Source organism: Balaenoptera physalus (assembly GCF_965194825.1).
Source record: "Balaenoptera physalus genome assembly, chromosome: 9".
Classification (NCBI taxonomy): Eukaryota; Metazoa; Chordata; class Mammalia; order Artiodactyla; family Balaenopteridae; genus Balaenoptera; species Balaenoptera physalus.
The window spans coordinates 49,315,021-49,342,896 of record NC_138888.1 but is presented as its reverse complement, the minus strand read 5'-3'; the positions used below and the strand labels follow the sequence as shown (position 1 = coordinate 49,342,896).

Genomic DNA, 27,876 nt, shown 5'->3' with positions numbered 1-27,876 from the left:
CCGCAGCGAGGGAGTCAGCTCCCCGCGCTCCTCGCAGGCGGGCGGCCAGCCAGCCGCAACCGGGTGGTTGGTGATTGACAGGAGGCTGGAGCAATGAGCCGCAGGGGCGGGACGCTGCGTCACTTCCTGGCCTTTCGGGTAGACGGGGTATATAATTTCGGTGCTCACGCAGCGGCCTCGCTCCCACAGTATGGCCGGCGACATTAGCTAGCGCTCGCTCTACTCTCTCTAACGGGGAAACAGCGGACTACAAGAGACTGAGCTGTATCTGCCTCTATTTCCAACAGACTCACGTTCAACTTTCGCTCACAAAAAAAAAAAAAAAAAAAAAAGCCGGGAAAATTTTATTAACCCTTTTTTAAAAAAAGTTAATATAAAATTATAGCAAAAAAGGAACCTGAACTTTAGTAACACAGCTGGAACAATCCGCAGCGGCGGCGGCAGCGGCGGGAGAAGAGATTTAATTTAGTTGATTTTCTGTGGTTGTTGGTTGTTCGCTAGTCTCACGGTGATGGAAGCTGCACATTTTTTCGAAGGGACCGAGAAGCTGCTGGAGGTTTGGTTCTCCAGGCAGCAACCCGACGCAAACCAAGGATCTGGGGATCTTCGCACCATCCCAAGGTGGGTGCTCGGGGCTCTCGCCCACAGTCGGGTCTGGGGGCTGTCGCCGCCTGGGAGGGACCAGCCCCAGGCTGGGGGGCGGGGGCTGGGTTCCCGCAGCCTTCAGGTGAGGGCAGGTTCGCGGGCGGGGGTCGTTTGGGCGGCCGTGGAGGGCGGCCCCGCGCTGGCGGGAGCGGCCAGGTCCACGCGCGGCCCGAGCCGGCTTCTCCCGCCACCGTTGCAGGGCCGGGCGCTGCCCGGGGGGAGGGGAGAAGGCCGGCGCCGCCGCGTGCTCAGGTAACGTCCCCCGCGCGGCGTGCGGGGCAGCGGGCGGCGCCGCTCGGGGTGGTTTGGCGGCCCTCGCCTCCCAACTTACCTCCCCCTCCGCGGGAGTTGGCGGTTCGGGGCCCCGGGTGAGGTGCCCGGGGGTGGGGGCCGCGCGGGCTCCCTCCCAGCAGGTGTGGCTCGGCGGGCTTAGTCAGGCGCTAATTCGGGCGTGTCTGCCTCGGGAACGGAGGAGGGAGGGAGAGGGACAGGAGTCCGACTCGTTCTCTCCGCGTGCGGCGGGAGGAGGGGGCCCACCCGGGGCCGGGCCGAGGGGCTGACGAGCAGGCCTCCCGCCCGCGGTCGGCGCTGGCAGCATGTGGCGCCCGGGCGGCGGGGATTGGGCGGGAGCAGCTGTGTCGCAGTGGCTGGGCCCCACCGCCGCCCTAACGTGCTCTGCACCAAAGCCTTTTCGGGGCGGCCCGGGGAGCCCACCGAGGTTTGCTCCCGACTCTCTTGACCTTGGGTTGTGTAACCTGTTACCGAGTCGGCGGGGTCCGGGCGAGGTGCGGGGTAGAGTGAGGCTTGCCTATATTCACGGGCTAGAGGCCCGTCCGAGCTCGGACATAATACCTTTAATGCCTAATCCAGCAAAGGAATCTGGGGCCCCAGCCTCCCACCCCGGGCAGTCACGCGAGAGAGCTGGGCGATCGCGCAGAAAAGGAGAGGTCTTGTAGTGGCCTTGATCCAATCGCAGACTAGGGCGCAGGCGACCCCGGAGGTGGGTGGGCCGGCTCCCCCCGGCTGGGCTCGCTAAGCACCCCTCGGCTTTCTAGGCTCCTCCGCGCACAAGTGCAGCTAGAGTGGCCGTGCGGCGGCGGCGGAGCCGGCGCGGCCGCTTCATTGAGAGGCGACGACCAATGAGCTCGTTGGCCCGACCGGGAGCCTGGCCCCGGGGTGTGGGCCAATGGGCGTTTCAGGAATGTTGGCTGCGCTCGCCGCCTTCTCTGACAAAAAGCAACTGGAGAAGGGAATCCAGGCGGACACGTGCTGCCGGGACTTTAAGGCGGTCTATGTTGAAGGAATCTCCTGTAGAAGAGCATCGCGTTAGCTAAAGTGTGACAGGTTTCATTTTTCAAGCTTTGTGCGACACTCAAAATGTCTTAATATAGCCCTTTACTCTAAGCACTTTATGTTTATAGGAAGCAGTTACTTACAAATATGGGGAAGCTTAGTATTTCCTCCATTTCACAGATGGGAAAGTTCCGTGGTGTTGGTAATACGCCTTTGGTAGAACGATTGTGATGGGATTATCTAGAAAATGTTATCAGGAAGAACTAATGAGTAAGAACAGTCTTATAAATGAATAACAAAATTTTCTGCTCTGGCTCTTTAAATGGGTTGAAGCTTTATTTGTAAGCACACGTTCTTAATAAAGGGAAGGGAGTGTTTCCTCCCCGAGTTCATGGGCAAAAATGCCAGAATTTAAGCTTGGGCATTTTTGGTTAAGAGTTCCCTGAATCAAGGAGGAGAAAGGCTTATAAATGGGCAACTTGCTTTCTTTAAATGTTTGAGAGCCGATTTTGTACTTTAATCAGCTGAAATTGTTTTACTGCTTCAGTGTGGATCTTAAAATGATGGAAAAATTTATACCTTCAGGGACAGGATGTTCAGTTTTGTTGAATTCGTGATTTAGTGCCATACGTTTTGTAGACACTTAAAATTTGTTAGATCACTGTTGTGAGAGTTTAGCACATTTCAGCTGTTGAAACATCTATTGGATTTAACAGAGATGTCCGTTGGTAACCTTCGAGGAACATTTTTCAGTGACCTGTCAGGCAGAGATCAACTGGTTAGGTTATTTATTAGGAGGTTTAAAAAAAAGTACCTGAAAAACAATACATGCTTGATACATCACCTAAAATCAGTGGCCTGGCCAGAGAAAATCACTGGCTTCTGGTCTCCGAGGAGGTGGGGTGCAGGCCCCAGAGACCACAGAAGACTTATCAGTCATCCAGAAGAGTAATGCATAATGAGATGGTTCATGCATGACCTATGGCATGTCTAGATTTTAATTCAGATATCATCTAATAGCTAGCTGTTTGATATTTCCATGTCTCTAAAATGGAGAAAATAATGGTACCTACCTCATAGGGTAATTGTGAGGATTAAGTGGGTTAATACATTTATAGTACATAAGAACTGACTGACAAATAGTAGCCGTAAGTGTTAACATCTTTATATTTGATTCTTTGCCCTTAAGGACAGAATCTTCTTCTTTTCCTTTCTTTAAGCAAACCAGGCTGGAGGAGAAAGTATATCAGATACTTAACATTAAAGGGTGCTCTACCAAGTTGATGTATTTTTATTCAAGTAGAGGAGATGGTGAGTTTTGGATTGCTTAATGAAGTTAAACCTTAATTCTTCCACGGAATAATCAGTCTTTAGTAGCTTTGTTCTTTTTTCAATGATATAAAAGTTTGGAAGCCAGAAAATCCTTGTCCTTACCTCACATCTCCAACCTCAGTAATACTGCCAAAATGCAAATAGACAAAAGTCATAGTCGAAAGACATTAACTAACAGACTGGAATAAAGTTAACAACTACACTGTTTATAAAACATAAAACTTAAGGTTATGGAAAGGGTTAAGATGTCCTAAGAGGGCATCACTATCGATTAAAAGATAACAAGGATATTATGGGAAAATTCCTAGAAAAATACTTTTCCACACTGATGCAAGAAGAAACAGAAAATCTTAATAGTCCTATAACCATTGCATGAATTGAATTAATCATTAATCATTCCATGAAGATAAATCTAGGCCCAGATGGTTATACTGGAGTGTTCTAACATTCAAGGAAGAAATAATTCCAACCTTCTTCATACATTCTAATAGTTAACAGAAAGGGAATACACATCATAGTTCCTTTTGGGGTTTGTATAATTTTGATATCAGACCCCTGACAAGCTGTGAAGGAATCAGAATTTTCATGCACTGCAGATGGGAATGGAAAACAGTATATACACTTTGGAAAATGGTTTGGCAGTTTCTTATTAAGTTAATACATCTGTCATATGATCCAACCAGTCTAGTCCACTCATGTATCTGCCCAAGTGAACAGGAAATGTGTCCATACAAAGACTTTTACATGAATGTATTCATAACAGCTTTATTTTTCAATAGTCCCCAAACTGGAAACAGGTCTCTATTAACAAGCAAATAGATAAACAAATTATGATTATTCATACGATAGAATACTACTCAGTAATAAAAAAAAATGAACTGTTATTGATACATGCAACAAATAATTGTGCTGGAGAAAAAATAATAAGCCTCACAAGAAGTACTATACTGTAAGATTTCATGTCTATAAAACCAGAAAATTCATAAGAATCTGACAGGCAGATCAGTGGTTGCCTGAGGATGGAGTTAAGGGGGAAGGGTGGATTACGGAGAGGCATGAGGGACCTTTTAGGGGTGATGCATGTGGTCAGTGTTTTGTGATAGTTTCACAGGTATACGTGTATGTCAAGAATCTTGTAGATCTAATGTAAATGAAGAGATTCAAATGAATTTGAAGTTTAGAGTACTATATGTCCCCAAATTCTTTGTACAGTAACAACGATGAATATGAATTTGGAGAATTTGAAAAGCTGCTGAAATAGTTTTATAGAAAAGATTCTGCTATCATCAGGTATAAGGATCCAAAAAAATATTTAATTGGAAGCAGTGTGGGGTTTGAAGAATTTGTGACATGAAAATTATTCCACAGACATGAACCAAGAGAAAAAAAAACCATAGGGCCATTTTGAAGGAAATATTCCAGCAGAGCTGGAGAAAGTGGTAATCTGCCAAAATTAAACAATATGATATGAAAAATCTGACTAATAGTAAAACAGCATATCTTCTGAATACAGATATTTTGGGTTTTTTGAGCTTTTTATTGAAGCATAACACAAAAGTTAAGAGAATCATGGGCTTCTCTGATGGTCCAGTGGGTAAGAGTCCATGCTCCCAATGCAGAGGGCCTAAGTTCAGCCCCTGGTTGGGGAACTAGGTCCCGCATGCATGCCGCAACTAAGAGTTCATGCTGCAGCGAAAAGATCCCGCACGCCGAAACGAAGATGCCAAGTGCCGCAACTGAGACCCGGCACAGCCTAAATAAATAAATACTCATAAGTACATGTCTGATTTTCACAAATTGATCACATTCATGTAACCAGCGCTCAAATCTAAGGACTGTAACTAGCCAGAAATCCCCCTGTACCTCCTTCCAATTATAACCTATTTCCCTCTCTACCTAAGGGAACCACTATCCTGATTTCTAACACACCGTAGATTAGTTTTCCCCATTTTATATATAACATGGAGTCATTTAGTATGCATTACGCCTCCTTTGGTCAGCATTATGTTTGAGGTTTTTTAGTTCATTCTCAATGTTGTATTTTGTGTCCATGTGCCACAGTTTATCAAATCTGTTGTTAATACGGGTATTTGAGTGATTTCCAGTTTGCTAATACAAATATATTGCTATGAACACTAGTGTAAGTGTCTTTTAGTGAGCAATATGTATGCCTTCCTGTTAAACATACACATACCTAGGAATGGAATTGCTAAGTCATAGGGTGTGCATATATATAGTCAGCATAAGGGTGCTGGTTGCTCCATATCTTCATCCAACACTTGTATTGTCTTTTTAATTTTAGTTATTATTGTGGGTATATGGTGGTCTATGTATTTCCCTTCAGACTGATGGAGTTGAGCATCCTTTCATATCTTTATTCACCATTTGGCTATCTTTTGTGAAATGCTTGTTCAAGTCAGCCTGTTTTTCTTTTGGGATGATTTTTCAGTTTGCAGGAGTTCTTTATATATTATGGATGAATTATCTGTCCAGTATGTGTATTACAAATATTTTATACCCTCTGGTTTCCTTTTTCATTTTATTAATGATAGCTTTAGAAACAAAAGTTCATAATTTTAATGTAGTCAGTGTAGTCATTTATCAGTGTTTTCACCTTTAATGGTTAGTGGTTTTGTATCCTAGTTAAGATATCTTTGCTCATCCTGAGGTAACGAAGATGTTATTTTTTCCCTCTAAACTTTGTTTTACTTTTCATATTTAGATCTGCAATCCATCTGGAATTGATTTTTTAATATGGTATGAGGGAATAGAAAGCACATGAAGCAAAGTTGGCCCCTCTTTCCAAGCTTTAACTCCAAGTCAAGCTGGAACCCACTCTCTTTCTTTTTTTGTGTGGGGGGGGTGGCAGCACTGCTCGTCTTGTGGGATCTTAATTCCCCAACCAGGGATGGAACCCGTGCCCTTGGCAGTGAGAGCGCGCAGTCCTAACCACTGGACCGCCAGAGAGTTAAGTCCCTGGAACCCACTTTCTGTTAAACATTTCTCACTCTCCTGTAGGCCATTTAGTAGAATTGTAGCATTTACCTTCAGTGTAATCTGAACAAATGACATAATACTGAGAATCTTTTTTTTTACTAATTTCTCAAGGGAGACAAAAGGGGCACATTATATAGATTTTGTTTTATTTTTTTAAGAAAGAAAATCTTTTCTGGTATGGCTTGGGTTAAATAATACTGGTTAACAAAATGTTGGAGAAAAGCAGTAGTCCAGACATCCAAATGAATAAGGAACAGATGATATGTTCTAAAACTGACTTATTTCACACAGTAATTAAAGTTGAAATATAAAGAGGGAGTAGTATATTAGGTTTAACCTGCAGTTTTCTCTACTAAATTTTTCAGATTTCAAATGATGTTGAATAGAAATAGACCATTTATGTCTATTTCCATAATGTCTTAGAGTTGCCGGACTAAAATCCTGGACCAAACAAAAGCCTTTTTATAAGAAATGGCAGCTATGAGGAGGAAGTATGTTAGAAAATAAGAAATTTTGGTGAGGAAAGATAGTTTAATCTGATCTTTCAGGACTCTAAAATTGGCTTTCCTTTTTGCTTTAGAATTCATCTCAGACCTGAGCTATATATTCTTAGTAATGAGGTAGGTTCACATGGGAAATTGTAGTGGATGAAGGTGAAGAGAATAAATATTTTACTAATTGTGGGAAGGTTAGAGGTGTTTTAGTTATGTAAAAATATGAAAACTACAATCTATAATGTTAATATTGGAAAAAACATTTAGGACTAGTGGCATGTTCTGCTGTTCTTTCTTTCCTTCACTCAAATTTGTAAGCTAAAATAAAATCTTCAGTAAAGGACTGGGGGCAGTTGCAAAAATAGTAAATTACACCTCAGCATTAACTTTCCCAGAACTCATGCCTTACTTGTCTAAATGACTGCACCATATTGCAATATCAATAATTTACATTTAAGGAATTTACAACCCATTGCCAAAAAACCTTTTAGCATAAATGTTTCGGAGTGAAAAGCTTCTTATTGAATTAAGCTTCTTATTACACTCCTCACAGCAGTTTCAGAAAAGTTTGAACTGCTATCTTTAAACCACCTTTCTTTGAGAGGTACACGTTGAAAGTAATAATCAAATGAATGTAGCAGTAATTATACTCATTTAATTTTTAGGTAAAGTTTGAGATGGAGAACTTAGTACTCTGATTATAATTAACAGTGCATTCTGGGTTGATTTCTTTGAACAAAAGATAAAAGCTTATTTCTCTGGATAATCTGAATTAAATTCTGGTCAGCCTAGACGTTGCTAAAGAATAATCTCATGTTCTAGGATGGGTTTGACTCAGACTACTATTATTACTAGTACTACTACCTTAGGTATGGTGTTGAGGCCTGAATGTAATGTGATAAGGAGAGTCTCTGAAACAGGTTAAGTCAAGCTATTAGCTAAGGTCGCAGTAGGGAAGCTTCAAATAGTTCAGTTGGGTGGCTTTTTGGGTAAATTACTTGATAGTCCTGAAACCAGTGATTTTTGCTTAAAGGAAGAAATCCATTAGAGGAATCTAATCACCTGGAGGCCTTTTAAGTAAATGCAGGTTTCCAGGCACCATCTGCAGAGTATCTGACCTACAGTATCTGAGGGTAGAATCTTAAGTGATAAGAGCGAAACTCTGCTCTAAAGGGTTTCTTCCACCTGCTTGTAGCATGCTGTTCCCTCCATCATTTACTTCTTTTAATTGATTTTTTAAAAAGTCTAACAGTGTTTAAATGTACAATTCAGCAGTATTCAGTATGTTTACATTGTTGTGCAACAGATCTGTAGAACTTTTTTTTTTTTTTTTAATAGGGAGCATTTTCTTTTCTTTTTTTTAAAATTTTATTTATTTATTTTATTTATGGCTGTGTTGGGTCTTCGTTTCTGTGCGAGGGCTTTCTCTAGTTGCGGCAAGCGGGGGCCACTCTTCATCGCGGCAAGCGGGCCTCTCACTATCGCGGCCTCTCTTGTTGTGGAGCACAGGCTCCAGACGCGCAGGCTCAGTAGTTGTGGCTCACGGGCCCAGTTGCTCCGCGGCATGTGGGATCTTCCCAGACCAGGGCTCGAACCCGTGTCCCCTGCATTGGCAGGCAGAGTCTCAACCACTGCACCACCAGGGAAGCCCTGTAGAACTTTTCATTTTGCAAAACAAACTACCCATTAAACACTAATTTCCCCTCCCCTCTTCCCCCAGCCCTTAGCAATCACCTTTCTTTATGATTTTGACTACTTTAGATACTTCATATAAATGTATTGAGTACCTCATTTAAGTGGAAACCTACAGTATTCATCCTTTTGTGACTGGTGTATTTCACTTAGCATAAAATTCTTAGATTCATCCATGTTGAAGCATGTGATAGGATTTCCTTTAAGGCCACATAATCCATTTTATGTATTACACCACATTGTCTTTATCCATTAATCCCTTGATGGACATTTGTGTTGCCTCCTTCTCTTGACAATTGTGAGTAACAGTGAACATGGATGTGCAAGTATCTCTTCCAGATCCTGTTTTGTATTATTTGTATATATACCCAGAAATAGAATTGCTGGATCATGTGGTAAATTCTATTTTCAAATTTTTGAGGAATGTCCAAACTGTTTTCCATAATGGCTGCACCATTTTACATTTTCACCAATAGTGCATAAGTGTTAAAATTTCTCCACATTCTTGCCAACACTTGTTCTTTCATTTTTCCTTTTAAATAGCAGACATCCTAATGGGTGTGAGGTGGTATCAAGAATGTGATGGCGTTTCTCTTATAATAGTGGTGTTGAGCATCTTTTTACATGCTTGTGGGCCATTTGTATATCTTTGTTTTTGGGGAATTGTCTATTTAAGTCTTTGCCTACTTTTAAATTGGGTTATTTGTTTTTGTTGTTGGAGTTCTTTATTTATACTGGATATTAACCTCTTACAAGATGTATGATTTGCAAGTATTTTTCCAATTCTGCCTTTTCACTCTATTGAGTGTTTTCCTATGATACATAAAAGTTAAGTTTTATGTAGTTCCATATGCCTGTTTTTGCTTTTGTTGCCTGTGCTTTTTGTGTAACATCCAAGAAAGCTTTGCCAAATCCAGTGTCCTAAAGTTTTTCCCTATGTTTTCTTATAGGTGTTTTGTGTCTTAATTTAGGTGTTTAACATTTTAAATATTTATTTATTTATTTGGCTGCGCTGTGTCTTAGTTGTGGCACGGGGGATCTTCCTTGCGGTATGTGGGACCTTTAGTTGCAGCAGCATGCGAACTCTTAGTTGTGGCATGTGGGATCTAGTTCCCTGACCTGGGATCGAACCCCGGGGGCCCCCTGCTTTGGGAGTGAGGAGTCTTAGCCACTGGACCACCAGGGAAGTCTGTTAATTTAGGTGTTTAAATCCATTTTGAGTTATATGGTGTAAGGTAAGTATCTAATTTCATTCTTTTGTGTGCAGATCCAGTTTTCTCAACACCATTTACTCAAGAGACTGTTTTCCCAATTAGTCTTGAACTTTTGTTAAAGGTCATTTGACCTGAGGTGTTTACTTCTTAAATTTTTACATTAAAGAGTGTAGCCAGGGGAATTCTCTAGCGGTCCAGTGGTTGGGACTAGGCACATTCACTGCGGTTGCCCAGTTCAATCCCTGGTCGGGGAACTAAGATCCCACAAGCTGTGTGGTGTGGCCAAAAAAAAAAAAAAGTACTCAGTTAGCCATTACAAGTGTTATTGAATCAGATGACATAGAAGTCTCTTGTCATTTTAATTGCTCTTTTCCTGTGTTAACACCCCAGTTTGTTCTATTTTTATTAGACCACAGACTCTTTAAGAAAACTTATAAAATACAGCATGCCATTAATGTTTTACTTTTCTGGCATAGTGACTAAGATCATTCAATCCATGTACTGTCATTTGTAAAGAGCATACTATTTGGGATATTTATCATGATCTAGGTGTGGCTAGGATCCAAAAAAAGCTTTATTTACAAAAGGAGGCTTATTTTCCCCTCAGAAATGTGATATTAATAATTTGCTGAAATTCTCAGCTGTTTGGTTTTCTCCTTCCTCTTTGTGTTCATGTATGGCATTGTATTAACTTCTTCAATTCTGTATCACTGTTGCATCTTTCCTGCCCTTTGATTTATTATTTTTTTGAGCCAACAGTTTTCCTAAGATTGTGTTTTTATAATCACTTGGTTGGTAGACTGTTCAACTGTGTTTGGCTTAGGGTATTTTAAAGCAATTCCTTTCATCCTGTGACTTTGAAAAATCCTACTTGAAGGTTTCTGTTAGGTGAGGAAGAGTTTGGTTGCAGAATTTATTAACAGTGATGAATGAGTGCAAGAGCATTCTTGTTCCATTAAGATGGAATAAGCACACTCTATTCTCACTATAAATGCAACTAAAAAACCTGGACAGAATGCATGGAGCAGCTATCTGAGAGCTCTGAAAAGTAAATGTTAGGTGAATTGGAGAAGGAAGCCAAAACTCAGAGTATCACTGAAATAGCCGTGAGTTTGTTTCTTTTTTTCTCTGGTATCTCCTGGGGTGGTCTCAAAAGCTGCCAGAAACCTGGAACTGCACACAGACTGAGCTCTAAGAGAGGTCTTTTTCTGGAATGCAAAGAAGGAAGGGAAGGGGGGCCCCTTTGGGTTAGAGAGAGTGGGGAAAACCCCTTTTTTATTTTCGTATTGCTTTGCTTTTTTTCTGCTCTTTCCTGCCACAGCTCAGGCAGTCCTGTAGCAGACTGCTGCAGAGTGGGGAAACTAAAGCCTTGACTTTCTAGCCAGAGGACCAAGAAGCAGGCCATCTTCACTACCACCCCAACCCCCCCCCCCCCACCTTGAGCCAGAAGTTGTTGTGGAGATTATGGAGAGAAAGAGGTGAAGAAGGTGATCCCTTAATGATTTATATGAACACTCCTTAGCTGCTCATGTGTGGATCTGACCCTAAACAGTGTATCAAAGGCTTTGAAAACTGACAGATTGGCCACTGGGTGGCACATATGCAGGACAGCTCAGAATTCCATAGCAATGGCTTTCATAACTCTGAAATAGTAACATAACCCATAGAAGTTGGATAAGAACAAGACTGAACTTAACCATTTCAACTGTCTGCTAGCACAATTTTTTTTTTTTTTTTTGGGCTGCGTTGGGTCCTCATTGTGGTGCATGGGCTTCTCATTAGTGGCTTCTCTTGTTGCAGAGCACGGACTCTAGGCACACGGGCTTCAGTGGTTGTGGCTCGCGGGCTCTAGAGCGCAGGCTCAGTAGTTGTGGTTCACGGGCTCCATGGCATGGGGGATCTTCCCGGACCAGGGATCAAACTCACGTCCCCTGCATTGGCAGGTGGATTCTTAACCACTGCACCACCAGGGAAGTCCCCTAACACAGTTCTTTAAAATCAGCATGCTCCATAGGATTTAAAGGAGATGTAAAATCATATAATGTGATGTCCAGGATGTGATCATAAATTACTCGACATACAAATAAATGACCAGGAAATTCTTTCAAAGGAAGACAGTCAATAGACTCCAGCCTCTAGGTGATGCAGATCAAAATTTAAAAGCATCTATCGTAACCATTCTATAAGAAGTAAGGAGAACACTTAGAAGTCTTAGCAGAGAAATACAAGATGGAACTAAAAAATAACTACCGGAATAAAAAGTTTACTGAATGGGCTTTATTTAGTAGAATAGAGATGACAGAAGAGTGAGTGAACTTGAAAACAGATCAGTAGGAATTGCCCAGTGTGAACAACAGAGAAAAGATAGAGACTGAAAATGAACAGATCCTGGTGGGACAAACCAAAAGTTTTAACATTTTGTGTCAGATTCACAGAAAGAGGAGTGTGATGCAGAAAAAATAATTGAGAAAATAGTCCATGTCTAGGTTCATTATAATGAATGGGTTCTATAACAGCTAAGATATTGGACAGTGAAATGACTAAGCTTCATTTATGCAGGTTAAGATAGCATTTCAAGTGGAATATATATCTGTAGCTCATTAACAGAATAATTCTGTTAAATGAATCTTTTATTTTTCTTTTTAAGAACTCACCATCTAAATACCTGAATTATTATGGTGACAAATTTAAAAAACTGAATAGGATCATGTAGCAGTTTAGATTTTTTTAAATTTAAGGCTTTTTGATTTTTTAGCAAGTTTATAAGATCTAATCAAAATTATTGCCAGATGCAACAAATATTTTAGGGCCTGCTGTGAACTGGGCTAGGCACTGAGGATGGAAACAGTAAAACATTCAATCCCTAACTATATGGAATGATTCTGGTGGGATTAACATGAATACCAAAATAGCCACACAACTAAAGCACTTAGGTAAGCCTTCTGAGTTTTAAAACATTTTAATGGCAGATTTGATCTGGTGGGGGTAGTGGGGTGACTTGAGCTGGAAGAAGGGAGGTGGGGACAGAGGTTCTAGGTAGAGTGAAATCCATTCAGCAGTATCCAGAACAGTCAAAGTTTGCAACTGTTGTCTCAGCATAATTATAAGGTTCTTGTTCACTCTCAGGTGGCTTGATTTGGGTGAATTAGTTATCTATATATCTGTCAATGTACACTTTATTTGCTTTAATTATTCTTATTGTGTCTTTTGTGTGTGTGTGTGTGTGTGTGTGTGGCTGCGTTGGGTCTTTGTTGCTGCCCACGGGCTTTCTCTAATTGCAACGAGCCGCGGGGCTACTCTTCATTGCAGTGCGCGGGCTTCTCATTGCAGTGGCTTCTCTTGTTGCAGAGCACAGGATCTAGGCACGAGGGCTTCAGTAGTTGTAGCGCACAGGCTTAGTTGCTCTGCGGCATGTGGGATCTTCCCGGACCAGGGCTGAAACCCGTGTCCCCTGGCGTTGGCAGGCAGATTCTTAACCACTGCGCCACCAGGGAAGTCCCTCATTGTGTCTTTATCATATAATGTGTCAGATGAGAAGGGGGGATCCCAGGAGATCTGAAGATTAGATAATAGTTTACTCTTTGGAGAGAGTAAAACAGGATCTTTCTGAAGTAAGGGAAGCAGGTACAGTTGAGGGGTAGAGTCACTACACTGAAAACAATAAAAAGTTTATACTGAGTGTGAGATCCCTAGCCCTTTATCAGCTCTTTTACCTACCAGAAATCTTAATATGCTCCAGGCAAGAGAACCGAATATTTGGGTAATCTGACCTACCCAGGAAAAAACAACAACAAAAAAAACAACGGAGTTCCCCAGTGAAACAGCCTAGATAGAGAGAGGTCCACTAAACAAGCATAGAACTTCTGACTAGCTAAGTCTTAGCACCCTATTCTTGGCCAAGAACCACTTAAACATTGAAAGAGGAGACATTTGGGGGAACATCTGAGGATAAATTTGGATAAGTGTGTAGAAAACAGAAGCAAATGAAAAAGCAAGACAGCTTCTAAGTCCAGGAAAAAAAGCTACACAAGAGAGGAAAAGTTCTTGTTATACTATATCTAGCTCAGCCACAGAACACATTTAAAAGTCTTAACATCCTGTAGTTAACACTGCTGTATGATATGTGAAGAAAATGTTAAGAGAATAAACCCTGAGTTCTCATCACACCGAAAAAAATTTTTTTCTTTTAATGCTTTTTTTTTTTTAATTGTATTTATGTGAGGTGATGAAAGCTAACTAAACTTATCGCGGTAGTCATTTTGCAGTATACATAGGTGAAATCACTATGATGATGGGCACCTGAAACGTACACAGTGCTGTATGTCAACTATATCTGAATAAAACTGGGGGAGGGTAGTTAACTTTAATCATCCCTTCTCAGTTCTATTCACTATTTATGTTATGTCCCGTGGATAGAAGAGAATATTTGCAGGAGTGCTTAATTCTAGTGGGAAGTCAGTAGGTAATGACATTAGCCAGTAGCATTATTGGAAGATCTGAATTAGATCTCTTAAAGAGATCCCTGTGCTCCAGAATTTTACTTAATGCTTCTAATGTTTATAGTGGGTATTTTTATTATTTGCTTTCATATTCAGTATTTGAATTCTTACTATCTAGTAGGTAAATTTTGTATGCATTATGTAATTTATTCTTATCAGTCATGTGAGGTAGGTTTTATTAAACCAAGCCCAGGGGTAATTGTAAGAAATGTCACAAAGCAGAAAAGCAATAGCTTCAATAAGAGCCTCATGTTTTCCTTTAGTTCTGGTTATTCCTTTTTGCATGAAGGCATATTCTTTGTGGAATTGAAATACTGTGGGTTCTGGAATGTTGTTTGCACATTAGTGACCTTTGAATCTTAGAAATATGAAACTGATAGCTACTACTTCAGTACCTAAGACAATCTATAAATTTGTGTTAACTCAGAACTGGGTCTTAATTGCAACTGTTTTTCCTTCCCTAAACAACAAATTGAACCATTTTTAAAATTTGAAACAAACTGCAAAAACATGGCCAAGTCTAATATGTATTTTCTTCTTTATATAAACAATCATTAGCACCTTTTAAAAAGAGTAATTGTTAGCTCTTTTTAAAAGTTGCTTTGTAAAAAAAAAAAAAGTTGCTTGATAAAGTTATGGGCAGATAGGCTTTATAATTAATCATTAGCAAGGCTAAATCATTTAAGTTTTCAGATGGGTCTGAGTAATGTTCAATTTAATCTACCAGTGGGAGGAATTACTACTGCCTTGTGACTGGTCGTCCAATAGCCCATTGGGCCAATAATATTTTCTTTTAGAAAAGTGATGAAGCAGGCACAAAATTCTAGCAGGATTGATTGGTATTATGTTTGCCTTTAATACAAAAGAATAAGCATACCTATTTCTGTGCTGGCTGTGCTGTTCAGGATTTCTCTCACAAGGTCTTAACTGGAAAAGAAAACTTTAATATGCCATTTTCTTGGGTATACAAGAATGAGTTGCCAAATATTAAGAGGCTTAAAACATATTGCTAGCCTTTAATCTGGTCATTTTAAACTGTCCTGTGGGAATATTTTATGTTAACTTTCTGTTTATAGTGGGCACACTGAAGAGGAAGCACTACCTTAGGTCTCAATCGGGTAGATTAAGACTAGCCCATGACTTCCTTTTTTGCTGTCTACTGCCTTACTGCATTTCAACTTTGTTGAAATGGGCATTTTGTCATCCCATTAGATAGAGTGTAACAGTATTCCCAAGATCTTATGGGTATGCTTGTACTATTGAATTGTCAGCCAAAGGCATTTTTTGGTTTTTTTGACAATGCTTCTAGACCTTTAAACAGCACTGGGCATTGTGATTAGCTGCCAATTTGATAGCAGAAAATAGTATCAAAACTGTGTGAGAGTACCAGCTTACTTCTGCTGTCAAACTTTTTTTTTTTTTTTTTTTTTTATGGCTGTGTTGGATCTTCGTTTCTGTGCGACGGGTTTCTCCAGTTCCGGTGAGCGGGGGCCACTCTTCATCGCGGTGCACGGACCTCTCACTGTCGCGGCCTCTCCCATTGCGGAGCACAGGCTCCAGACGCGCAGGCTCAGTAATTGTGGCTCACGGGTCTAGTTGCTCCGCGGCATGTGGGATCTTCCCAGACCAGGGCTCGAACCCGTGTCCCCTGCATTGGCAGGCAGATTCTTAACCACTGCGCCACCAGGGAAGCCCCTGCTGTCAAACTTTTAAATCTCTTTGCCAATCTAATTGGTGAAGGAAATTATGCTTTTTAAATTGTAATTCATATAGTAAGGTTAAAAATCAGAATTTGAGGGACTTCCCTGGCAGTCCAGTGGTTAAGAATCTGCACTTCCAATGCAGGGGGTGCAGGTTTGATCCCTGGTTGGAGAACTAAGATCCCACATGCTGTGTGGTGCACCCCCCCCCCCAAAATCAGAATTTGATAGGGGAAAAAAGTATCTCATTTTAACTTGTATTTCTTTAATCACTTAGTGAAAGGTAATGTTTTCCCTTGGTTTATTGGCCTTTGGTATTTTCTCTGTACATGGCCTATTTACATTATTTTGTCTATTTGTCTCCCCCCCCATTTGTTTTTCTTTTCTTTTTTTTAATTTATTAATTTTTTGGCTGCGCTGAGTCTTCGTTGCTGTGTGCGGGCTTTCTCTAGTTGCGGCAAGCGGGCGCTACTCTTCATTGTGGTGTGTGGGCTTCTCATTGTGGTGGCTTCTCTTGTTGCGGAGCACGGGCTCTAGGTGCGCGGGCTTCAGTAGTTGCAGCACGCGGGCTCAGTAGTTGTGGCTCACAGGCTCTAGAGCACAGGCTCAGTAGTTGTGGCACACGGGCTTAGTTGCTCCGCGGCATATGGGATCTTCCCGGACCAGGGCTTGAACCCGTGTGCCCTGCATTGGCAGGTGGATTCTTAACCACTGCACCACCAGGGAAGTCCCTTGTCTTTTTCTTAATAAATTGCAAATACGTAGTATAGTTTCCTGGGTTTTGGTTTGCTTTTTTTTTTTTTTTTTTACATACTATAGCAAAATGTATCCATCTTATTTGGTGACTATGTCAATATAGATTATTTTGAAACAAAACTAAATGTTGGTATTCATAAGAGAAGCTGGAACAAGAATGTGACAACAAATATAAAATGTGATCTTATCATCGGAAACCTTTGAGACCTTTGTAATTTTTATGAGAGTACTGTTATGAATTAATCACCCTCTTTTTGGTTAAATAATAGATCCGAGTGGGACATACTTTTGAAGGATGTGCAATGTTCAATCATAAGTGTGACAAAAACTGACAAGCAGGAAGCTTATGTACTCAGGTAAGTCCTGTAAAACAAGTGTTGGCTAACCAATTTCAGTCTGAATCATACTTTATATGGAATAGCAAATCATTTTTCTGGATCTTAGTTCTATAATTGTTTTCCTCTTATTTTTTCAAATATGGTGTAAAATAAAATGTTTACTTCTGATGTCCCTAGGCAGTAGGTTTTTGAAGTCTTACCTAATAGCTCTTCAAGATGGTTGCCATCTTTACTACCTCCTTGAGGTTAGCAGGAAATGAAGGAGGGGAGGGTAGAATGGCAGTGTTCCTTTGCCCACAGTCCCTGATACAGGTCTTCCTTTTTAGTATATGCCTCTCTCTCAGAACTTCAGGCAAAGTGAAAATTAGCTTCATCATACAAATAGGATTGCTGTATGTAAGAGAAGAAAGCCATGCAACCTTTTTATAGGTACAAAGATACTATATTGAATTCTTATAATAATATTATAATGGGCCTTGGGGCTATTGTATTGAACATGGTGCCTGCTTTTTACGAAGCTTGTGCTTGGCATATACAGATGTTTATCAAATGATTATTATGTGCCAGGCCCTAGGGATATAATGGTGAGTAAAAACAAACATTCCTTTCCTCATAGAGCTTATTATCTAATGAAAAGTAATGAGATGGTTACAGAAATACATGAGAGTGGGCAGTTCAAGATGAGGTGAAGTATGAATTTAGTGTCCTAGGTTAGGTTAGGTTAGGTTAGGTGAGGAGGAAAGTTGATTACTAAAAGAGAGTTTGTGTGATGAGCTAATATGCTTTATACCTAATTTAAGTTCTGTTTCTGTGGGGTCCTAGAACCTTACACTGATTTTTATATAATAGAAGAGGAAGAATACTACAGTACATTATTTGCCTCCTTGAGATCTTAACATTTAAAATTATTAGCCAAAAATTTACATTGTAAATGACAGTGCAATAATAGATTAAGCATCTCAGTAGTACATAAACATTGTTATAATATTGTGACTTTTTTTAAACTGCAGTGAGAGTAGCATGTTTGTCTCCAAGAGACGTTTCATTTTGAAGACATGTGGTACCACCCTCTTGCTGAAAGCACTGGTTCCCCTGTTGAAACTTGCTAGGGATTACAGTGGGTTTGACTCAATTCAAGTAAGTAATCAAAAAACATTTATCCTTTTGAGGGGTGGGGCATAAACGTTAGGGTTCGGTGATGTGCCTGGTAAATAAATTTGTATACTTGTTCAGTTTTAATGGGTAAGGACGTTCACAACATGGGGAGAAAGAGTGCCTGTTGCTCATTAATAGCAAAAAATATGGAGGAACCAGAGAATGAGTTGGGATAAAACTCAAATGGGAGAAAAGAAAACCAGACACTTTCAGTAGTTAATTCCTTAATGTTATTACTATGAATGGTAGAGAAACTAAGAAAAAGAAAAGCAAGAAAAATCATCCAGTCTTCATAATAAAGAATTGATTATGTAAAAGAGCAATAGTCAGTTAATTCTTGAATGCTATCAGAATTTATACTTAGGGTATAATTGTTCTGATAAGCAAATGTTGAATTTTAATAATTTACTTAACTATGGCAAAGAATAGCTGTCATTAGGACCTAAAACAGTTTTTGTTAATTATTGACCCTTTTAAGAAGATCTAAATTTAGCACTATGTTCTTAATTTTTGGATCACTGACTCTTTTGAAACTAAACATACACATGTTCTGCCACAAAATTTTTGCTTACATGCCTGTTATAAAGCTCAGATTAGGGACTCCCTGGTGGCACAGTGGTTAAGAATCCACCTGCCAATGCAGGGGACACAGGTTCGAGCCCTGGTCCAGGAGGATCCCACATGCCATGGAGCAACTAAGCCCGTGCGCCACAACTACTGGGCCTGCACTCTAGAGCCCATGAGCCACAACTAGTGAGCCCACGTGCTGCAACTACTGAAGCCCGAGTGCCTAGAGCCTGTGCTCCGCAATAAGAAAAGCCACCGCAATGAGAAGCCTACGCACCGCAATGAAGAGTAGCTCCCGCTCGCTGCAACTAGAGAAAGCCCACGCACAGCAACGAAGACCCAACACAGCCAAAAAACTAAATAAAACAAAATAAGTTAATTTAAAAAAGAAAGAAAGAAAGAAAGAAAACTCCTGCTCTAGGGAATTCCCTGGCCGGCAAGTGGTTAGGACTCCGTGCTCACACTGCCAAGGTTCCAGGTTCAATTCCCTGGTCGGGGAACTAAGATCCCACATGCCACGTGATATGGCGCAGCCAAAAACAAAGAAAGAAAAAGAAACTTCTGCGCTAGAAATAAATATTGTACCTTGTCTCTACAGTTGTTATGACCCATCATTAGTAGTTGGGCATTTTTTAGTTTCTAGAAATTCAGTGACACAATCTACATGGTTAATGTTCTGTTAAGACTATTCACAGCTGAAAAACAAAGTTGCTCTGTATAACACTAATCCATGAGTATTGGGCTGAAGCCTTGCTGTTTGACACAGTGGCCTTTGCTTTTGTTTGTCGGCCAGCAAAGTACTACACATCTATTAAGCATATTAAAGGAAAAACACTATGTTAGGTGTCATTGGGGAAAATATTTGTGGAGATAGTTTTGATTTTGATATGTACATGTAGAAAATAGTTGATTGGTTTAGGAAAGGTGATAGAATTCAGTATATGAAATTATCTGTCTGTCTTTTATAGAGCTTCTTTTATTCTCGTAAGAATTTCATGAAGCCTTCTCACCAAGGGTACCCACACCGGAATTTCCAGGAAGAAATAGAGTTTCTTAATGCAATTTTCCCAAGTAAGTTTAAATAGAATTGAATCCTGCTTTCTTAAAGTTAGAAGATATATTCTTTCAAATATATGTGTGTGTGTGTGTGTGTGTGTGTGTGTGTGTGTGTGTGTACGCCTGTGTATCAAATGCAGCACATTATATAGTTAAGATAAATGTATCAATGTAGCTGATTACAATTTTTGGAGTATGTTGTGTAAGTGTTGTTGAAATGATGGGGGGAAAATCAAGGAATTGATCACCTGCCAGAGGGAGAGCTCATCTTCATCTAGCCAGTTGCTCTCATTTATATCTAACTTAGTGGTTATGAAGGTGTAATCCCTTCAGAAAAATGCCCAGTCACCTCATAAACCCATGCTAAGGCACTGGTCCATGTTAAGAAACTCTGTCGAGCATTCTATATAGGAATTGAGCTAGCTTAAAAATGGTCAACTTAGTGAGAGCATAGTGTCACTTCAACTAAATTGGCAAGATTTTTTCCATCCATTTGCTAAGCTTTTATTTATAGACCTTCCTTTTTGAGTTTCAAGGACAGGGAAGTAAAGTTTATCTAATCTAACATATCCTAAAGGAGGCTGAAAACCTGGATGATTTTAGTAACATGGCACAAAGTTGTTCACAGGGATGATTTAAAAAGAAAATCAGATTTCTATCCTACTGTTCTTATCTCATCTACTAATATGAAATTGTAGTAGGTTATATAAATAAGAGTGCTGAGTATAATTTAGTTTAAATATCTACCAACTATTAATTTACTGTGTTTAATGAGGCTTTGAAACACTATGGACAGGAGGACGTATTACATATAATAACTTGTTTTTACTTGAGAGAGTAGATAAATGGATGACCAAATTCCATTTCCTAATGGAGTTTTAGGGGAGAGTTAACCATAGTTTTCTCAGCACCATTTAGACTGACTCACTAGCTGAAGTGCATCTCTAAATGACAGCCAGTAAAGTTTTTTCTTAAAAGGTGAGGGCGATCCTGCCTACTTGCTATCGAATGGATCTGTTAAATTTATTTTACGTTCTCCTCCCTCAACAGATGGAGCAGCATATTGTATGGGACGCATGAATTCTGATTGTTGGTATGTTGGACCCAATTTGATGGAAGTTTTGTTCTACATAAGATTTACTTTAAACTTCCAGTTGTCATTTTTAGAAACTATTTTGTACTTTTATATAGGTACTTGTATACTTTGGATTTCCCAGAGAGTCGGGTAATCAATCAGCCAGATCAAACCCTGGAAATTCTGATGAGTGAGCTTGACCCAGCAGTTATGGACCAGTTCTACATGAAAGATGGTGTTACTGCAAAGGATGTCACTCGTGTAAGCATTTTCAATAATAATTCTGTATTCTGCTTGGTGACTAAATATTTTAACTCCTTCTCCATTTATTTTTCAGATTTGTTTTTAATTCAGTCTTTGGGCTTTTTTCCAGGAGAGTGGAATTCGTGACCTGATACCAGGTTCTGTCATTGATGCCACACTGTTCAATCCTTGTGGGTATTCAATGAATGGAATGAAATCGGATGTAAGTAAGAATATCTTGCTTAATAATTGAAATATTTAAGTGTGCCCTTTCCATTATTAACACAAAACTATTTCTCGAAGGGAACTTATTGGACTATTCACATCACTCCAGAACCAGAATTTTCTTATGTTAGCTTTGAAACAAACTTAAGTCAGACCTCCTATGATGACCTGATCAGGAAAGTTGTGGAAGTCTTCAAGCCAGGAAAATTTGTGACCACCCTGTTTGTAAATCAGGTAATGTATTTTATTATCGACAGTAAAATCTTACAGAAAATAAAGATAGTGAGGCATGTCATAAAATGTATTCTGAGATGGCACATAATCAGTCAGATATTCAGAGGTACTACTAATTGAGGTGTTTGGTAGATGAGAAGCTTTATGTGTTTCATTAGACTTCTCTTGGTCCTTGTTTTTATATCTAACCCAGTTCATGGGCTCCTCTTGTCCTATTTTCCCTGTTGATAGACCTTGGGGGGGGGTGCCGGGGGACATAAGGTGTCCCACTTCATCCTGCCCCTAAGAAGTCAGCTAAAATATTCAGTGCCACAGTTTGACTAAAATAGTAGTCTTAAATATTTATTGCATGACTGCTTTGTTTGAAAATACTTCTGCAGATTGGAAGCACTCATGGTTAATTTAATTTTTTTCCCCAGAGTTCTAAATGTCGCACAGTGCTTTCTTCGCCCCAGAAGATTGAAGGTTTTAAACGTCTTGATTGCCAGAGCGCTATGTTCAATGATTACAATTTTGTTTTTACCAGTTTTGCTAAGAAGCAGCAACAACAGCAGAGTTGATTAAGAAAAATGAAGAAAAAACGCAAAAAGAGAACACACATAGAAGGTGGTGGCTGCTTTTTAGATATTGATACCAAGGGCCATGCTTTCCATAACCACCACCTTGTAGTTACAGAAAGCCCTAGATGTAATGATAGTGTAATCATTTTGAATTGTATGCATTATTATATCAAGGAGTTAGATATCTTGCATGAATGCTCTCTTCTGTGTTTAGGTATCCTATGCCACTCTTGCTGTGAAATGGAAGTGCATGTAGAAAAAACCTTTTACTATATGAAACTTTACAACACTTGTGAAAACAACTCAATTTGGTTTATGCACAGTGTAATATTTCTCCAGGTATCATCCAAAATTCCCCACAGACAAGGCTTTCGTCCTCATTAGGTGTTGGCCTCAGCCTAGCCATCTGGGACTGTTCTATTAAATTGCTACCAGGATTTTGCATCCAGTTACCTCCACTTTCTAGAACATATTCTCTACTAATGTTATTGAAACCAATTTCTACTTCATACAGATGTTTTTGCAGCACCAATCAAAGTTCTTCTTCCACGAGTCGAGTCCTCTATGAAAATGACTGCAGTTATCCATTTTGTGTATTACTATCTCACTGCTTCCTATACTTGTGTGACTTTAATTGATTCATTCCTCACCATGGTGTCTCCCTCCCAACCACACCCCCTCCATAAAGCAATACACTGTTACACTGTGGGTTTACACTAACCTTATACCCCAGAGGGGGAACGGGGGGGTGGACCCTGGGCTTAATTTTCTTTTAAGGTCAAGGGAGTTTGGCATTTTTCGTTACCATGAGCTCTTTTGAAATAAGCTGGTGTTGATTAGCAAAGAAGGTGTAGATTGATACTAGGGAATACTGGCAGAACTGTATGGAACCTGTATGCCATTCTGTGCCCCCCATTAAATGAGATTAGCTTCTCATGGGTACCATGCCTTTATTAACTTGCTAAGTAGTAGTATAAAAGAATTATCACTAAATTTGTTAGCAAGGAGATTTAAGATAAAGGTTGTGTTGCATTCAACAAGTCAAGTCAGCTCAGATGATTCACCTCAACTTTTACTTTCATAGCCATTTCCACTAATTTCTATTAATGATATGCCATAAACTTTCATTCAAAGCAGAATCGATGTCTTTGCCATCTTTGTGACTTAAAAAGTTCTGTGACTTTGTGATGCATGTGATAGTGTTCTGACGGTTCCTCTTACTGGTATTTCTTTCACCATGGAGTAACATCAAGTGATGAATGAGAACTGTTCAGGTTATTCAGACATACTACACAGTGAAGCAGAGTGCTATCCATAAAATATAACATACAAAATTCCAAAATGGTCAATGGGAAATGACTAGAAATACAGGCTTAAAAGAGTTTGGATCTTTTAGCTGTATTTGCTAATATGGACATTTATTTAAGCAGCTGAGAAAAGAGCAAAGTTGACTCAATTTTGTATTTCTTCTTGTCCTCAATTTTTGATTCTTTCTGGATTGATGCAGTGATGTTTTTGTTCCTTCCGTGTTTATAAATGAAACACTTTTTTTTAGTGTTTCTAAACATAAATTCTACTTGGTTTGAAATCAAGTTGTTGGAACACTTTTGACTTTTAAACATGTTGTTGATTCAGAGCTTCATTGAAGAAGCTTTCAATCAATGGATCAGTCCGATTCTGTTATTAGCGCCCAGTACCTAATGTTTTGGTGCTATTATGAGGACCAATGCTCAAAGTGGATTTTGTTCTTGAACAGTGTCCCAGTAGATTTGATGAACATTTATTGGCTTGAGGTCTGATCCCCCCCAACCCCCCCCCCAATAGATTTAAGATTTCTATTTAATGTTGAGAAACTGCACAAATTTGTATGGAACAAAGCCTAGAAAAATGAAGACTATAGATTGAATAGTAATCTAAATTAATCCTAGTGTGTATGATAGAGGAGGGAGAATCTTGGTGCCATAATTTCTCTCTTCATGGTGTTGGACTTAAATCAGTTGAAATGTATTTCTGTACCACAATTTAAGCTTCAATAAAGGTTTGCTTAATTCATTGTCTAGTGACATTCAGAAAGTTTTCTGTTGATGTATTTTTTTAAATAGTATATACATGACCAAATACTAGACATCTAAAGTTTTTATAATTAATTGAGTAAATCAATATTTAATGATCATTTTTTAAGATTTATGGGAGTTGTCATAAAGATAAGATCTCTAAGCTCCTGGGAGAACAGATTTAAACATTTTTTTGTTAGTGGCTTCATACCTGAAGCTCAAAGGAAATCATCCGGGCTATATACCAGGATATCAAAGAGTAGAAAGGGTGTAAGTAGTAAGAATAAGAATGCTAGAGTTTGGAGCTAGAAAAGTGAAAAGTTTGAAGGTGGAATAGTCTAACATTTATTATGAAATAGGCTCTTGATGGTGGGGTGGGGGCAGAGTTTAACTCATGGTTATTTCTATTAACTAGAACAGAGTTATAAGCTTTTGATCATTGTGCCATGCAGGTACATATCTCATCATCTGAATTAAAAAGGGTTGATCGTAGAAAAGCAGGTTGTTACACATGTGTGCAATACCTACAGCACCAGATTCTTGTACATGAACAGGTAACTGAGTTTGGCAGACACTTGGTGTTAATCAGATTCAGGGATATAATCTGAAAAATATGGTAAATGTGATATCACACTATGAAAGATAAAAGGCTTTTATTGTCCTAGACAGATAACTCACCATTTCCTGGCTACCCACCTTCAAACTTGACATTCTCATCTACCCTTTTTGTCATAATGGAAGAAGTATTGGTCCTTTGGATTCTATCCACCCATTCCTACCTTCAGAGACTTTCTGAGTTCACTGCAAGCATGTCCACTGTTACCACCATCAGTTTGTTTTACTTTTCTAGTTTCTTCCCACTTATGTTTGCTCCTTAGGGTCTACTTTATTAGTCCTTTACAAGATGACAAGTGTCAATTCTCACCCCAAACTGAACCCTCTTCAGACTACTACTTGCAATCTAGCATTTTCCTGAGTTGTTCAAACCAGAAACCTAGGATGAAATTGAGGCAGGGTCATAGAGATCTGTTATGTGACTAAGATTGGAAGAAAACCATTGGCAGTGTCAAGAGATGTCCAATATGCTGTTGGATATGTGAGCTAGGAGCCCATAAAAATAGGTCGAGATTTGTAATTAAACATCTTAATTGGATGTATATTAAAAAAAATTGTACCTTGAACCTTCACACCCTAGCTTCGATAGTCCTCAGTTCTGCTTTGGTGCATTCATCTGTCCGCTATACATACCTCTTATTAGGTAAGATTTATAAAAATTGAAATATACAAACCTTAACTACAATTTTGAAAATGGATACTTTAGCCTACAGCCATATCAGGACAAAGGAAGGTTCCCTTATACCCCTACCTAAGCAACAAAGCACTACCCCTACTTTAGCTGGTAGTTTAACTACTATCCATATTTTTTCACCATAGACTAGGGTTTCCCTCCCCCCCAGCTCTGAAACTAAATTGAATCACTTAATGCTTTCATTAGTATAAAGTTTTGAGAGGTTGAACCATGTATTTCTTTTTATTGCTGAGTAGTATTCCATTGTATGAATGTACCACAATTTGTTTAGCTATTCTCCTGTTAATGAACATTTTGTTTCCAATTTTGGGAAAATATGAATAAAGCTGCTATGAACATTTGCGTATAAGCATTGTGGCTTCTGAGTATGTAATAGTATCTTGTATTAATCTACATTTCTCTAATGAACATGCTCTGTGTCAATTAGCCATTACTATATTCTTTGAATGAAAATAAGTTTTGTACATTTTAAAATTAGGTTGGCTTTTTATTAATGAGATACAGGACTTTTATATATTTTGGATACAATTTTTTGGTCTAGTATTTTGCAGATATCTTCTAGTCTGTCTTGCTTCTTCATTTTTCTAATAGTGTTTTGATGAGTAGAAGTTCTTAATTTCAACAGTCTTAATTTATCAACTTTTTTAATGGATCTTTTCTGTGGATAAATCTGCCTTCCTCCACATTGTGATGGTGTTGTTTTCTTGTAAAAGCTTTATAATTTTTGGCTTTTACATCTACGATCCATCTCAAATTTTTCTAAGTGATACAAGGTAGGGATCGAGGTTCATTTTTATCCATATGATCAGTTAATCCAGCACCATTTGTGCTTTTTCCATTTAATTACTTTGGTGCCTTTTAATAAATTAGGTTGACCATGTAAGTGTAGGTCTACTTATTGCTTTGACTATTTCGTGTACTTTGTATTTCTGTGTAAATATTAAAGTAAGCCTGTTGATTTCTATTTTTTAAAAGCCTGATGGGCATTATGATTAATTAGCATTGAGTTGAATCCATCTGTCATCTTTAATTTTTCTCAGCAATATTTTGTGTAATGTCTTGTGTGATTTTGATTATGTCATAACTATTTTAGGTTTCTTGATGCTAAAAACCTATCAATCAATGGGATTGTTTTTTTTCCAATTGCTAACTTACACAATTAAAAAATTTTTTTTTCTTGTATCATGAGACCTTGCTTAAGCTCACTGGTTTTAAAAATTTATTTTCTTCTCTATTGCCCAGTTAGGACCTCTAATACATGTTGAGTATGTGGTAATAGCAGGCCTACTAAGATGAGGTTGGGAAGACAACCTAGGGAGCAAAATTCAAGGAGGTAGTGTCAGGGTGATGTAAGTGGGCATCTGGGAGTGAGTGCATCCTTGCATTTTGCTCCCTAGGGGCTTTCCTCGCCTCAGCCTTATCCTGGTCTTCTGTTAAGGCATGCTCATCCCAATTTTAGGAAGAAAAGAGCAGTCCATCAAGAATGCTGTTGGTAGGTAGTGGGAACCTGCTGTATAGCACAGGGAGCTCAGCTCGGTGTGGTGCTCTGTGACAACCTAGATGGGTGAGATGGGGAGAGGTGGGAGGGAGGCCCAAGAGTGAGGGGATATAGGTATACATATAGCTGATCCACTTCATTGTACAGCAGAAACTAACACAACATTGTAAAGCAATTTTACTCCAATTTTTAAAAATGTATTTGTATTAAATAAATATTTATTAAATAAGAAAAAAAGAATGCTATTGGTTTTATGTAGATGCCTAGATGGATACCTTTTACATAGTCTACTTCTGTTTGGTTTGCTCCGTTTTTCTCATGAATGGGTACTGAATTTTGGCAGACTCCTTCCCGCCGTCCCCCCTCGCCCACTTCTTGCATCCAAACATGGTTTGTCTCCTTTATTCCTGTCCTTGGGGAGGAGGATTTAGTTAATGGAAACTTAAGACTGAAACACATTCCCCAAACTGTCAACTTGCCCAAGGTTGCACAAGTAGAAATGTCTAGATTCAAAACTCTGGCTCATTTTCTTAATCACTGTGCAGTCTCTCAGCTAAACCTTCTTTTCCAAATAAGTCTCCCTTTTATAGCTACCTAAAACTTGGGAATTGAGTTATTTCACCTACTTTATTTACAATTCAAGAATTAGTTCCCCATCCTTGATAGTACGTTTGCTTCTTCTGACTTCAGTTTTAGCGTTTTAGTAGTAAGGTTGACGTGAACCCTGGAAGTTGGCCGCCTTCATTAACTCTGTGATGTCCTTCACCCTGATGCTCCAGGCAGGCTCATGGTATCTCCCAGTCAGCATTTTCCCCAACCAGCCCTCAATATTTTGCAAGGATTAAAAGCCTGCAAAATAAGGAAAAATAATGAAATCGAATGCTGGTGAAACTTTTATGGAAATATATACCAATTCAATGATGGTAACCTGGAAAATAGT

General features: G+C 39.4%; 1 protein-coding gene and 1 pseudogene across 4 annotated transcripts in view; one reads left to right on the top strand and one right to left on the bottom strand.

Moving 5' to 3' along the window:
* Positions 1-27,876, bottom strand: part of LOC309667135 (small ribosomal subunit protein uS5 pseudogene) — a 97,497-nt pseudogene that overhangs the window by 29,787 nt on the left and 39,834 nt on the right. Inside the window, exon 3 of the transcript XR_014268485.1 lies at positions 977-2,695. The product of XR_014268485.1 is annotated as a small ribosomal subunit protein uS5 pseudogene (transcript). The remainder of the gene's footprint in view (positions 1-976; positions 2,696-27,876) is intronic.
* On the top strand, positions 168-26,626 carry AMD1 (adenosylmethionine decarboxylase 1). 3 transcript variants are annotated; one of them, XR_014267527.1, is made up of 10 exons: positions 168-621; positions 16,892-16,978; positions 17,971-18,097; positions 19,651-19,753; positions 20,789-20,831; positions 20,930-21,074; positions 21,187-21,279; positions 21,360-21,515; positions 21,935-25,569; positions 25,632-26,626. XR_014267527.1 is itself a non-coding variant. In XM_082475423.1 (9 exons), exons 1-9 carry the CDS (start codon positions 512-514, stop codon positions 22,073-22,075), a joined length of 1,005 nt encoding a protein of 334 aa, XP_082331549.1. In that variant the 5' UTR covers positions 168-511; the 3' UTR covers positions 22,076-26,626. The 3 variants fall into 3 exon arrangements, 2 of the variants coding, with proteins under 2 accessions (XP_082331549.1, XP_082331550.1); XM_082475423.1 differs by having other exon boundaries at positions 21,935-26,626; XM_082475424.1 differs by lacking the exons at positions 168-621; positions 17,971-18,097 and having other exon boundaries at positions 21,935-26,626.

Coding starts and splice junctions, on each gene's coding strand:
- AMD1 (XM_082475423.1), top strand. CDS start 512: ATGGAAGCTGCACATTTTTTCGAAGGGACCGAGAAGCTGCTGGAGGTT. Junction 622..16,891: donor GATCTTCGCACCATCCCAAG/GTGGGTGCTCGG, acceptor GTTAAATAATAG/ATCCGAGTGGGACATACTTT. Junction 21,516..21,934: donor CCACCCTGTTTGTAAATCAG/GTAATGTATTTT, acceptor TTTTTTCCCCAG/AGTTCTAAATGTCGCACAGT.